Source organism: Trypanosoma equiperdum, assembly GCF_001457755.1.
Source record: "Trypanosoma equiperdum strain OVI genome assembly, contig: ctg_685, whole genome shotgun sequence".
Lineage (NCBI taxonomy): Eukaryota > Euglenozoa > Kinetoplastea > Trypanosomatida > Trypanosomatidae > Trypanosoma > Trypanosoma equiperdum.
This window is the reverse complement of record NW_027124626.1, coordinates 1-14116: the sequence shown is the minus strand read 5'-3', so window position 1 is coordinate 14116 and position 14116 is coordinate 1. Positions and strand designations below refer to the sequence as shown.

Below are 14116 nucleotides of genomic sequence, written 5' to 3'. Positions count from 1 at the left end.
ACACATTTCCCCAACCATTCCGAGTACTAACAAGAATAATTTGGCTCTATAATAATGCATGTGTTTTTTAAAACTCTTTCATTTTGTTATGATATGCGCAAAAAATATATGTGGGTGTTGATTCGTCCGGTTAATTAAAGTAACAATCATAATAATTAATTTTCCCCTTTTCTCCATTTTTCTATTAGCACATGTGCACCTTGGTGAGATCACTTTCACTCATTTGCACTGATTGGTCGGCACCATTTAGTTCGCCATTCAACACACTTCCTTACATGTCCTCCTCTCACCATTTATAACCCACACGAACAGCATCAAATATAAATTGTGAAGAGGTCTGAGCTCGCAAGAAGTCGCTCATTTAAAGGAAAACTTTGACCCTTCCACTTTGTGTTCGCGCACTTGACGGAAGAGGAATATGTTATTTTTGGGGTTATTTCTAAATGTTGTTGCTCGAACATTTTACATACGAAATGTGTCAATTCCATGTGAAATAACGATTCGCTTTTGCAAGGTGCTCCCCAATTAACATTATCTGCGCAGTACCTTTAAGACACAATATTGGAATTAAACCAATGAAGCTTCCCAGCACTCTATCCTTAAAGTATTACGCTGTTTCTATGCCATGTGTCTGCGCGTGCACCACACGTGCTTGAAGAAAACAAGTCGCTACGTATATCTTGTTTTATTTGAGGGTGCTGGAGGGCCGTCTTGGGAGACGCCTTCGTTACTGGGAAAGTTGCGTCACTTGCAGCTTTTTAATCTCTATTCTCCCTCTACGGGTGGCTACTCTTGGCATATTCAGCAGATTCCTGAGCAGGAACACGCACAGTTCACAGCACAGCATCCGAATTGATGGTGTGCTATGTTCAGCCCTTCTGGCGGTGTCCTTTTTTCTTTTTTTTTTCAAGCGTCGGTCTCTCTAACTCCTCAAGAGATTCATTAATGTTTTCACTGTCTTCCCTCCTCCTTTATGCAGCCTCTGTTCCTACACCTCCAACAACTGAAAAAAATTTCCTCAGCTTCATTGTGAATCCCTATTCCTATAAGTAACCACTATTCCTTCAGATGCCAATATCGTTTATCCCTGATATTCTGCTGAACCCTATTCGAAGGTAGCATTCCAAATGATATGTAAGATGTTCAAGTTTCCACTTCCCTCTCATTGCTATTCCATTTCTTTTCTGCACATCCTTAAGTTGTCCCTTATGTGCCTTCTCTAGCGGTGCTCGGGTAATCACAGATATCCCCAGCAACATATTGACACAAGTGTGTTCCGTCACTCCTGATCGACTTTCAGTTTAGTTGAAACGTTTCCACAGTTTCCATTATTATTCTTTTTCTTGCGAGCCCTGTACTACGTCTCTGGCACCCCTCGCAAGTGTCAGCACCAATCAACCTTTAAGGTATCACGTCATTCTAGTGTTCTGGTATAAATACGTCATTGTGTGTTCCCCTTCTTTACACAGATGTAATTCCTGTAAAGTGCAAAAACCCACTCTTCTTTTCTCGAGCACACTTTCGCAAGGTTTGTTCTTCCTGACTGGGAAAAGACACCAGTATTCCATTGCGAGACACGAAAAAAAATGGACTTGTGCTCCTTTTGACACACCTGGGCGCTAATAACAAGAATTGTCATCGAATATCCATAGAAATGCAGCTTCATGCCGAGGATGCCGTATGAATAAATCCCTTTCCCACATCAGAGAAAAGAGACCGCGTTGCCGTTTACTCCTTCACCATTAACCAACAGCAATTCACATGCCTCAATACCTAAACAACAACTTACATGAAAATATTCCCCTCCCCCCCGCACACACCGCGTCGGAGTCCGTAACCCAGACAATAAGGTGATATGGCTGGTTTCGATAAGACGCCATTATTTTGTAACAGGACTTTCCATCCATCAATCAAACAAATAAAATTGCGAACTCCACACAAGCAATTGCCTGGTATTATACAAACCCGAACCCGCGTCTAACCTTCTGGCAACACGGCGAGTTAAGCCACTCACCTAACAGGTGTGGCAGCTTTATTAATTTTTTTTCCCTAACAAGATAAAGTTCGTGAGCAGAACCCAAAGCAGAATGACAGATTCGCGGGTTACCACGTTGGCAACATCGTCTCCACGACAGTGAAGTTACTGAGGATCGGGCTGGAATGTAAATAGGGAGAGTAATTTCTCCCTCCAAGCATACCGATAGAAACACCTTTTGCCTCCCCTACTGACGCTTTACTTCAGACGTTTACACTCTCCAACAAGTATTCAGGCCACCGAACGGAGTTAAAACAACCGTAGAAACGAACATGGCTAATCTTTGAATAACGACTAAGGTTTGCGGTATATTCTTGTGATCGTGTTATTCGCAAGAAGTTGATGATGAACGCGAATTCTCTATATGATCTGACGCCTTAATTTCTACATGTCGCCGTGCCTTTGTCGCCTTTTTCTTTTGCCCCTTATAGTTTATCAAACACGGATGGAAAAGTAGAAGGGTGGGTGTAGAAACGACAGAAGAAGAAATGGGGAAGGCTCCGAGTTGAATGTATAAGACATTTAAAGCACACCGATCAAGTGCGTGGAGAATTCCATTTTCTTGTATTCAACTATCAGCGCTGCGTGGCGTGTGCAATTTTCTCAGTAAAAACTAAGGAAACAGTGTGCAACGGATCCTACGTCTTCCAGGTAATTTGCTTTATTCATCCCTAGCATGCCTCACCACTCCACAAAAGACTAGAGAGAATCCCTAACACACACTCAACAAGTTCCAGTTCGGCTTCACTCATGGATGAAGTGGAGGTTATCCGTTCGCCGTAACTCCTGTACAATACCCCATTTTCTATTACTCCACGCTCCTCACAACGACTGAATTCGACAACAACGAGACATCCACAGTCAAGTGAGCCACTCCCCAAAGTCATAATGGCTCCACCCCGCGTTTGACTGCCATCAACGGGTAATAAATGAAGGGCATATTCATTAAAACACAACCGTGATAGGTATCTTCCAGAGTTGAAAAGCGCATTCGCCCAGTTCAAATCTAGGGAAAGGAACGGTTCTAAAAAACTAACAATAGATACCCTTGCGCTTTTCGTTTGCAAAACGCGTAAATCCTGCAACGCCTCCTCCACATCACCCTCTTGTAGCTCCTGTGCTTCAATTGGAGGTGTGAGGAATCTCTTCCACGTTAGTTGCAACTGCTGCCGAAGTGTGCTATCTATGAGCATCCGAAGGAGTGAGCTCTTCGCATTCATTACCAACTTGTAAAGGTCACTATTCTGACGCCTATCGCAATGGGCGACGTCGCGCAAAGTGGAAACCAACACTAACAAGCGCAACGACCGCCATAACATCAAACCACAATATTGATATTTTTCTCCTGTGGATTCGCGATGAAGCAACTCGCCTTGTTCAGGGATAAGCTGCTGCAAATGGACGTCGTTGACGGCGTTGACACCGGGAGCAGCGTTTTGCTCGTTTGGCATTAGTCGTCGCAGGCGCCGCAATTTCGGCTCGTCCAAGTCGAAAACAGCAGCGACATTGAGGCTCTCGTTAGGCGGATTTGGATAATACTTCACGAGGTTTTCAATAGCATCGGAAGTCTGCCACTGCCCGGGTAAATGAGTCGCATACATCTGAACACAATGAAGCAGCCGCCAAACCGTCAAATCATAGAGCACAGTGCTGAACATAAGCTTCCTTTTGAACCACGTGGCCGCGTTGGCCGCTGTGCCATCCGAGAGCGAGCAGCCGCTGACCATAAAAACGTCCAGGGCGAAGTGGACAACCTGAAATCCAATCTCCACGATAAACAACCCACCTTTTACAATCCAGTGATCCCCCACGTCCCTAAGCGGCGCCAGTCCCATCATTTTAACAGTGTCTGCTACTGGGACCAGCACGTAGTACAAATGTGGAACAAAGGTTATTTCCCCTCCTTGTGGGTCAGCCATTTTACCATAACGGCAGCGGAATCGGCATAGCAGTGTCGCATCCGATGTTACAGTTGTGTCTCGGGGGTCCAAGTCAACGACCCGTGCCGTGGGGAAAATCCCGTGAATGTGTTGAACGTAAGACTGCAAAGCAGAGTCCACTGAAGGACAGTATTCAGAGTGCGAGTTAGCCCCCCGCGGTAATGAAGGTGGAAGAATATCATCTGAAGGCTGCCAGTGAGTCCGGGAGCGCAAAGTAAAATCTGAGACACGAGAGCAGTAAATTTGCTTGTTATGACTTTGAAGGGACACCACGGCCTGAGCAAGTCTCACCTCACCGTCCCGGCGTGCGGTGCACCAAAATGACTCGATCTGTTGGAGCGAATCAGCGTTCCCTTTCTGCCAATGTTGCGACTCAATGAGAAGACGTGCTCCATGGACGTGTCTCCGGAAGGCACACGCGGTCATCACATCCTCCGCCAAACTGACTGTGTTTCCCGTGCGGAAGGTAAGTGACTTGTGCTTTACCTTGAACACTCCCTCACGAACAAAATTTCGAAGAAAATCGTGACACGCCCTCAGTGAAAGTTGAGGACACTCGTTATACAGCGCAGTAACAGCATCTTCAATCCTTATTGTATCGTTCGCAAGCAGACCACGATTGCATAGCCCTTCCATAACTATCGTAAGCATGTCGGAACGAAGGGTAGACTGTGGTGGTAACCGCACATTGCTGCCGGTCCAGCGGCACTCGTCAGTCCGTACGTTTATCCAGCCATCTTGCGGCACGTCTACACTGGAGCCACAGCACGAACTCACCAGTATAGATTCCGTTAGCCGGGCCGGCAACGATAAACCCAGACGCTGAACCATGATATCGTGCATTAAGTCTGATTCCTTCTCTACCTCCGCAACAACGTGTCCCACGAGTTGCATCCAGTTATCGGAATCAAGTAGATCAAGTAAGCATACTGACAGCCCTTCAGCGAGAGAGATCCGAATCAGCGCGCGGGGTTCGCCCGACGACGACACTTTTATGTTTTGCGACAGTAGAAACTGGCTTCGTGCTAACGCCGGCGTCTTACTAACAGGGAGGTCGGGGTGTATCACACGCATAGCTCGAGTGACTGGAACAATGCTACCAAAGGTGCTTCCGCTTCCACCAACGGAGATGTGAAATCCACACACTACGACAAACTCAGCATGTTCAGTCTGCGGACCACCCTGGAGTTCTTCACACCACCGCCATGGGAACCCAACTAGGAACGAAGGAGGATTGTTTGGTTTACACACAAAACAAACCGGTGAGAGCGGCTCCAACACGCCGACAAGACGCTCAACCAACAAAGGGAACACCGCCAAACTCACACGGTCAAGCGAAAATTTTTTCAGACGCAAAACCGCTGAGTTGGCACACAATGTGCTGGTGCAGAAGTCCAGCATCTTGTCAACGGCAGGCACAACCTGAGACAACGTCATTACCCCGAAACCCCGTGTCATGATGAAGAACCGCCACCGGCTCAAACCAATGCTTACAGCATCATCGATTTGCATGAGGTAGGTTTTCTCAGAATCGCCCACACAACACCAGTCACCTGGCGCTTTAGTTAGAAACTTGCTTACTACTAACCGTGAATCATTGTTTACCTGGACAGAACAAGAAACAAGTACATCCGCTTCCTTCTCGATTACCTTCACGAAACGCAAAAGCGCATTCCAACCACACTTGTATACATCACCAAGTACCGGTTGCGCGGCGGTGGACGCATTAGTCAAGCGATCTGTCCGCATCTGAAGTTTGTAGTACTCCATGAAATTACTGAAAGCACCAGTTTGCTCGCTCTCCACCTCGAAGTGCTTAAATTTCATCTCATGGAGACTCAGAACTACAAGGGCAAAAGCCAGTTGCGTATCAGTTTCATCCAGGTTTTGATCATCATTAGCATCTTTTAAATCAACGGTAATCGGATCCAGTGCCTTGTACTGCAAGAAATTGAGGTCAACAGAAGAAATAACTTTGTGTTGTACGTAGTTCAGGTGGTCCCGTAGCTCTTGAACAGCCAACAAGTAAAGGAAATCCTCTAGTTTGCGAAGAGGCCGGCTCACGAGGGCATTTTTCGTTGCACTAAAGAGTTGCACCACCACCCAAGGACAGCAATCAGCCGGGGATAATCTGGGCGCGGGCTCCGTCACCGACGGTTGACTCGACGTGTCTTTGACAAACACAAGCCTAATGTAGTGAAAGGTGTCCTTCTGTGCGTCGTCAGCAACAATGAAGCATTGTTCCCTGTTGTAGATGTTTATGAGTTCCAATCTCGAACTGCTGTTCGTTATACGATTGAGAACCTTTTGACACTGGTGTTGCAACTTGTAGTACACTGGAATTTTACGCACAGCCACACCGCGGCAGTGGAATGGCATAGAAGTCATTGCCAATTGCGTCGGTGGCCCAGAGCCCTTCTTGTTTTTATTGATAGGTGCCGGAGGGTTGAATTGGTTTCCCCAATGAAACGGTATCAGCTCCTTATTTGCACTTTGTGTATCACGTAGTTGCCTAAGTAGATACATTTGGTTTGCCTCCCGCACCCTAGCCTCTATCAGCCGTCTTAAGTGCTTTCCAACACGCCCGCAGACGTCGGGGTCCCGGGGCTTGTTACAAAGAAGACGCAACCTACACTCCGTCGCTGTTTCTTGAACAGTTCTGACATCGATCATTAGCCACCACGAGGAGAAGTATCTCCTGTTCGGAATGAACAAATAACAAAAATCTGATGCGGGTACGACACACACAAGATCCTCCGACAGACAACGTGTGAAGACATCACGCAAAACAATCGACGGCTCTACATTGTCAGCACACGCTGGCTGCCGAGTAAACTGCACAGTAAACGAATCCAATTCAAAGCACGGAACACTGAGAAGTGCAGGAATGACAGTTACCGACATCAGCTCACTCAACCCGACAATACGACTAACAGCCTCCACAACATCCACAGAGTCGTGTGCTAAAACTTCCATATCCACGCCCTCCCCACGCGCATCAGCAGCGTTGGCATCAGAAGTAACCTTGTTGGGCTGACCAGAATCACTAACCAATCCTTCTTCTGCATCGGATGTTTGGCCGCCCATGACAACATTCCGAAGTTCTTCAAATGGTTGAGACTTCAAACTCTCTGTTAAACTGTACTGCACCATTTGAGATATGGCGCCCCATATAAGGGAATCAAAGGAAAGACGGGCTTTCATTGGGATCTCTTCGTAGGGAAGTGACCAACGGCGCAGGGTTTGAAGAGTTTCTGTGTGCATTTCCTCCGCAAAGAAGGTTTGCAGGTTGGACGCGGGTTCTGAACCCCCTTGTGTTCGGGGTGTTTCCTGAAGTTTCCGGAAGATATCCCTGGCTACCTGCGGTGTCAAACTCCGTTCGCCCCCTGCAACGTCGAAAAGCTGGCAGGGAGACGTTTTGATAAAACATTGAAGCACAAGGCGTTGTTTTTGATGGTAGCGCTTACGCTGCATGAAAATGTCCAAGAGTAACTTCACACAATCGGTTTCCCCAGTAACTCCCTCACATGGTGCCGAAATCCAAGCACAGTCATTCACATAACCGGGTTCAGAAACGCGAAGTAGAGCCAGTTTCATCAGGAACGGAACATTAGTTAGTTCAGAGACGTTGCTTGTATTGACACCCTCTTCTACTTGCACATCCTCCACCACTTCAGTTGCACGAAGGAAAACAGTTGGGTTGGTAGACATGGGCCGGAGGGACGCCGACTGAAGGAGAGAGGCAATCAAGGATTCCAAACGCGACTCGCACGGTTCCTCATTCGTGCAATCTATGAAACTCCCATGATGCATGAAAATAAGGTAGGAAACGTCTATCTCCCTGAAATAGTCCTGAAAGGGTGTAAATACACGTAGCATTTCCTCCCCCCAGATAGCGCGTAAATCGTGGAAGTTTCCTTGATGGCTGCGTTCATAACGCAGGAATTGGCTGCCTACATGCAACGAGCTAAATGAAGTTAACAGGATGTTAAGTGATTCTCGAAGCGAGTTATCCGAACAACTATGAACTCCACCTTTATCTACGTCACCGGTTATGCGGCCATAGTGCCTCATCACTCCCTCATACAATGCCGCGGCATCCAACGAGAGAACGTGAACGGTTACTTCACGAGCGTTCCCGCCTGAGGACGGTACTGTCGATGGCCCCGGAACTAGGAGGAGTGTGACACAGCAGCACTGCGCAGGCCTCAACACGCAAACAAGAAGTTGTTGTTGTTGTAGCGGTGGGATGCCCACGGGTGCATCGCATTTCAGTGATACCGTGCCGTATAATCTCTGCTGTAAACTTTCAGGCACTAAACTTTCGGAGACGAAAGTGTAGTCATCGCACAGGAGGGACACCAGACGCTGCACAGCCACCCGAAGGTCGTTACCCGCTTCCTCGCCGTTACGGCTGGAAAGAATGGGTAGAGAAATGCTATACCCGCAGTCAGGCGAACAAAATTGAAGGAGGAGTTGTGGTTGCGGTCGCTGTCCGAGACACCCACGTGGCAGGTCCTTTGGCTGCTGCGAGCTTCCTTCCGTGGAAAGCACTGCTGAAGCGGAGAGAGCCTCGAAAGTATGAAACACAGTGTTGGCCTGAATATCCTTTAAAATGTCGCTAATTAACTGAGAACGATACCTCGGGGAAACTCCAAACTTGAAAGGTCGGACAACCCGGTACAATATTATCTGTGAACCGCGGCGGCCGTCGGCCGTACCTGGAGGAGCAACGACGACATCAAAAACATCGACAGGGTCGTGCTCATCGTAAGCGCGTGTGACATGCAAAACAGCCTTGTACTGTGCCATGCAATAAAGTAACCGAAACCCATCTCGTATGCGTCGCATCACAAAGAGATTGAATGATGCGTTCGCAAACGTTCCCCACGCTCCCGCAGTCTCAACCACCCAGTGGAGCACGAGGGCATCTGCAAGCACCCACGGGCTCACAATGTACGGCGACAAAGAGGCCTGATAGACAAACTTATGTGCTGTCCTCGTCGCCTTTACTTTCCCTACCAAACCAGAAGATGACCTAAGTTCATTCACATGGCTCCTCCGTGAAGCTACCCTATCCGAGAGGGCCGAACAGGAAGCACTTGAACCGTGGAATTCACAAAGTTGCTCAAACCTCTGACACGAGACTACCGAATTATAAAAATGAACCTCCCGCCGGTTTCTCTCGTCGGCCTCCACTTCTACCACAAGTGTTTGCCTACCGGTAATGCGGGAATCACCCCTCTTAGAAGACGACAAGCATGCCTTCACATCCCCCGCAACTTTCGCAAGTGTTCTTTCTACACCTTCAGCATCGCGCAGAAAAAAACTGAACCGCAGCTCAAATCCCACGGCAAGCAAACTCCCACGTTCACTTGCGGTTGGCTCATCCAATAGCAACGTCTGTACAACGTACTGGACGTCTCCCTTGTCACTCCCAAAGATATATATATCACTGCCCTCGCTTCCACCCAAAAGACGGTGGTTTTTCTTCAACGCAGCTCGCAAAACATGAATGGCCTCTCCCGTAACGGAGGGCACACAGATCCTCTCGGCGGTGGTGTAGGAATGGTGGGAGCGCAGTGTTTCATCATCCCAACGAAAAAAAATGCCAATTGAACGCACGTTGCAGTAAGAGAGCCACCACGAGGACACCCCCTCACGAGACGAAAGCCGCCGGAGTTCGTCTAATATGGGAAAGTCTGGTGGGTTCTCAGTGGTTCGAAGACATTGTACCGCCACCTCCTCAGCGCGCATCCAGCCGTCAAATTGACTTCGCATCACTGCCAGGGAAGTTGCCCAACTAGTCCTCGCCATACCTACTCCAGCACTAACTCCTCTGTCTTCCCCCTTCGCCTTCACAAACTGATCTACCAACAGCCTCGTGCCAGACACGCAGACACAACGATGTACAACGGGGTAACTAATATCCATCTCATACGAAACTATCAGCCTCCCGCGCTTCATGTTGCAATGCCATCGGGCGTAAAGGTGGGCAACCTGTGAAGCATCGCTGGAGTAATTCATGACCACACTCCAACCTTCGTTCACTTTTCCTTCTGCTATACAGCGCAATAGCTGGACAACACCACTTGTATTTGGGAGTGAAAAATCCTCTAGTCCGTGGCTTGCATCGTACAGGACGTAGTGATTATCGGGTCGACTGGTCACAGTCAACGGCACATTTTGTGGCAGGTGGAGCACGTTGATGGGAAACTTGGTTTCAAGCTGTACCAACAGTTGTTGCGCTAGACAACGTGAGCCGACGAAACGGCGGCACCACTCAACATTTAACCAATGCGCTCCCAAAGACAACCATTGGTCTAAATGAACGGCGAAACCTCCGACACTCAACAGAAACCGAGAAAGCAAACTTATATTAGATCCTTGGAGAAAGCCGGCTTCACTAAGAAGTAAGATAGAGAGTATAATGTTCTTCCTCCTCACGCAACTCTCTAAAAGAGAGTAGTTGTCGAATAGGGCCTCTTCACCTGCATTAGTGAGAAGAACAACACTCGTGCACCGTGACGATCGTTCAGGCACTAGGCGGACAAGATGCTCAATGGAAGTAAACAAACTGACATCGGGCCAACCACCACATGATTGCGCACGACATGCCTCTTCATAAGCACTTAAGGTTCTCCCTAGCCTTGAAATGAGCGTAGAGTCGCGAAGCAATGCTTCAGCGGCACATCGCGTAACTAGTGGAATCCAGGTGCAATTGTTTATGGTTTCGTCGGAAAATCCCCTCTCGAACCGATTAAAGGACTGGGCAGTTTCTGGAAACAAGTCCATAATGTTGTCATCTCCGCCAGATACTTTTACAGATTCCAAGTGCCGCATTTCATCGTGAGCAGTTGTGGGCGAAATATCGAAAACTGGCACGTTGATGAGGATAATCGTAACATCAACCACCGGATCCCACACCTGACCTAGTACATTTTCCCACTCGGACTCCTCCACGTGAAGTTGGACCCATCGCTTGATTTGGGACATTTCATCTCGACGGGTTTTGAGGGTGGTGCTGATCACATCAAGCACGGTTTTTACAGCACATGGTACGTAATCAACCAATACCCTTCCCCTTCCAGATACGCAGAATGAAGAAGCCCCAAAATCGATGGCAATCAAAAGGCTGTACTGTTGGTGTAACGCTTCCACAGGCCAATTCCACAGATCAGCATTGACTCGCCCGTTATCCCAAATTTCCTCTTCCGCACCTGCGCTCATCCCGCTAGTCATACAAATCCCTTTCGCGGAAGAAGCAGTGAATGAAGATGGAAGCCCGCCAGAGTTATGGGAAAGTGAACCAGTGGAACTTTGATGATTTCCATCGAATGGTGCACTGCTTTCCACCGCCATCGGTGATGTGTCCTTCAGTAATAACGTGAGCTCAAGGTCCTCAATTGATCGAACAAGGCGATGATGTTCGCGCAACTCTCGCGGTGTAAGCAGCCTGTTCGGACTTCTCTGTCCAACAGCATGACGAATTGCGTATTTCACCTTATCTGCTGCGTGAAACTCGTCAGCATTCGGAAACAGCAAATATGGATAGACAGGTGAGGAATCCATGGAGTAGTCACATACATAAACCTACGAGTTACTGTAACAAAATGTAGCAACAAAGTAAAAAAAAAACAATGTAGATTAAATGAAGAGGAGCAACAGTGGCGGTGTATACGTAACCAACTGTTGTCTTCACGGTAATTTACACTCATTGGCCCGAGACAAAATTGGTTATACGCTACTCGATATTTTAAAAAAAAACAAGATACGCGCTGGCCTCTATTCCCTTTACGCCATGCACCTGGTCATATATTCTTGTACCCGGAGCAAACGCATGCAACTCCAACTTGCACTGGTGCAGCCGCACCCAAGCAAGTAAATCACTTTTCATTGGTTTCTTAGTGCCAGATGATAACCATCACATCATTGAGTTCGTCACCGAATGTGCAATCGCATAAGGACTCACCTTTGGTGTCATTTCTGAAAGTGGAAAGGGGTGAAAACGATAGAAAAAAAAAGGAAAGGTATCCACTCAAACACTGTATAATTAGTAGTGCTATCGACTAATGTTTGACAACGGAAACCGAACTTTTTACGCCCAAAGTTTCGAGTTAACTCACTACCTCTCTCATGTGCAAGACATCGTATCAGCAAGAAACATGCAGTTCGTTAGTCTGTTAGCTGATATGGAAAATAAAATATGCGTAAACATATTTCCGCGCCCGCGTATGTGTGAGAGTAGATTCCGACAGAATCCGGAGAATAACAGCGGTATCATAATGAAAGAGTTTTCTCAGGAACAGGAGAGTATAGTTGAATAAACTAAAAATAAAAGTGTGTGAATGACGAAGCACAGATGACGTCGCACAAAACTTCGGCAGCTGCAGGCAAAATACAGATGGAACTGACGGCAACGCCACAATTACTGCGGCGCAATACGCCAGGTACTCTCCGTTCAGTACCCATTACCAAGCATTGGGCACAAATTCGGTATGTCATTCTTTTCTCTTTGAAAAGGGGGATGACAACACAACAATGAGTGAAAAGTGTAAGAGAACACGGTGTCACCACCTTGGTGTTGTACCCCCCACCTTCATGTCCTGCCTTTCCAGTTCACGCTTAAATTGGGTCGAATCATGCGGGGAGCGAATAAGACCTAAGTCTTCCATATCCCTACGCCCCCGTTTGGGGGAGCTCCAGCGATTCAAAATTGCCTCATCAATTGACCCAGCCCCAAGCACTGGCTTCTTGATATCCGAAGATTCGCCTCCCACCTCCCTATCCAACCTCTCCCCTGTTTTGGGATTAACTTTGTCAAACATGACCTTGCTCGGCTTATGGGCCAGAGAAAACAGCACATTGGTGAAATCTGTGAGGGCGTATTCGCACCTCGACACCTGCTGAATTGTGGGAATTCCATCCGTTGGGGACATCTCCGCCACTCTTCTGTATCCCAAAGACTCAAACCACTCGAGAGCTGTTGGTGATGGACAAACCGACGTTACACGAAGACAGCGACTGTGGCACAACTCGTAGTCTTCCCCCCGGCGCTTCTCAGCAGCCGACGTATATTCTTCTTCCCAACCACGTGGGGCCCGACTCATGTTCTCTACCATTCTGCCGGTCTTCTCGACGCAAAGTCTTTTGCAATCTGAGCAAAGTGCAACTAGAGAAGCCATGCTAAGTTCATTTGTATTATATTTGTCTTTATTCAACTGCAGCGCCATGGAAAACTGTCAGCAATAAAGAGAAAAGCATAAGACAAGAAATTGGAATATTAAAATGAGTTGCAGAGACAAAGAAAGAAGGTTCAGGAGCCCATTCCTCTTCAAAAGTGCTGCGCGTGCATACATACATACATACACACAAACACAACAGCAAACATGGTGGTTGAATGTTTTGGCATAATTGTGGTAAAAAAAATATATATCGTTCCAAACGTGGAAAACCGTCACAAAAATAAAATAGTCAGCATCGAAACATCCCTAGTCAAAGAGCCCGAAACCCATATCGTCATCGTCTTCTTCCTCAGCTTCGGCAGCAGCTGCAGCAGGGGCGCTAGCAGCAGCCGCGGGAGCGGCAGCACCACCTGAAGGGGCTGCTCCACCGGCGGTGACTCCTCCAACAAGTTTTGCCTTACCCTCAGCGCAGAGGGCATCGAAGTCTTTTCCTTCAACCTCGGAAAGAAGCTCCTCAACGCGAGAAGAGTCGACAGGGACACCAGCAGCTTTCAGGACTGCTTCCACATCAGCCTTCGAGGGTGTCTTCCCGGAGAGACTGATTAGGGCGTAAGCGGCCAGGTACTTCATTAACTGAGGGGCCTTGCACTATAAGTAGAGAAGTAAAGCCAAGGGGAAGGAAATTTGCTTCATACCGCTTTTGTCCCTCACCTCGGGAAATTAGGAGGAAAGTCAAGCACCGTCGTCAAGTGGCCAAGGGTGAAACTGCCACGGCAGCAGAGAACTTGACCTCCGTAACAGTGCATTGGCAGTCAGTGCAAAGAAAAGAAAAACGGTATGAACGGAGGAGTTAAAAGAAGCGCTGTAGCAACACAAAACATAGAAACACATATGTTCAAAACATCCCTAGTCAAAGAGCCCGAAACCCATATCGTCATCGTCTTCTTCCTCAGCTT

General features: G+C 47.7%; 3 protein-coding genes across 3 annotated transcripts; all 3 read right to left on the bottom strand.

Moving 5' to 3' along the window:
* Window positions 1-2706: 2706 nt before the first annotated feature.
* On the bottom strand, window positions 2707-11547 carry TEOVI_000318400 (uncharacterized protein; the record flags this gene model as incomplete). Its single annotated transcript, XM_067226137.1, has 1 exon — window positions 2707-11547. One exon carries the CDS (start codon window positions 11545-11547, stop codon window positions 2707-2709), a length of 8841 nt encoding a protein of 2946 aa, XP_067082238.1.
* A 998-nt stretch (window positions 11548-12545) lies between these two features.
* Window positions 12546-13208, bottom strand: TEOVI_000318300 (ribosomal P protein AGP2beta-1, putative; the record flags this gene model as incomplete). The annotated part of the gene is made up of 1 exon (XM_067226136.1): window positions 12546-13208. One exon carries the CDS (start codon window positions 13206-13208, stop codon window positions 12546-12548), a length of 663 nt encoding a protein of 220 aa, XP_067082237.1.
* Window positions 13209-13466: 258 nt separating this feature from the next.
* On the bottom strand, window positions 13467-13790 carry TEOVI_000318200 (60S acidic ribosomal protein P2, putative; the record flags this gene model as incomplete). The annotated part of the gene is made up of 1 exon (XM_067226135.1): window positions 13467-13790. The coding sequence occupies one exon, from the start codon at window positions 13788-13790 to the stop codon at window positions 13467-13469; it is 324 nt and encodes a 107-aa protein (XP_067082236.1).
* Window positions 13791-14116: the final 326 nt, after the last annotated feature.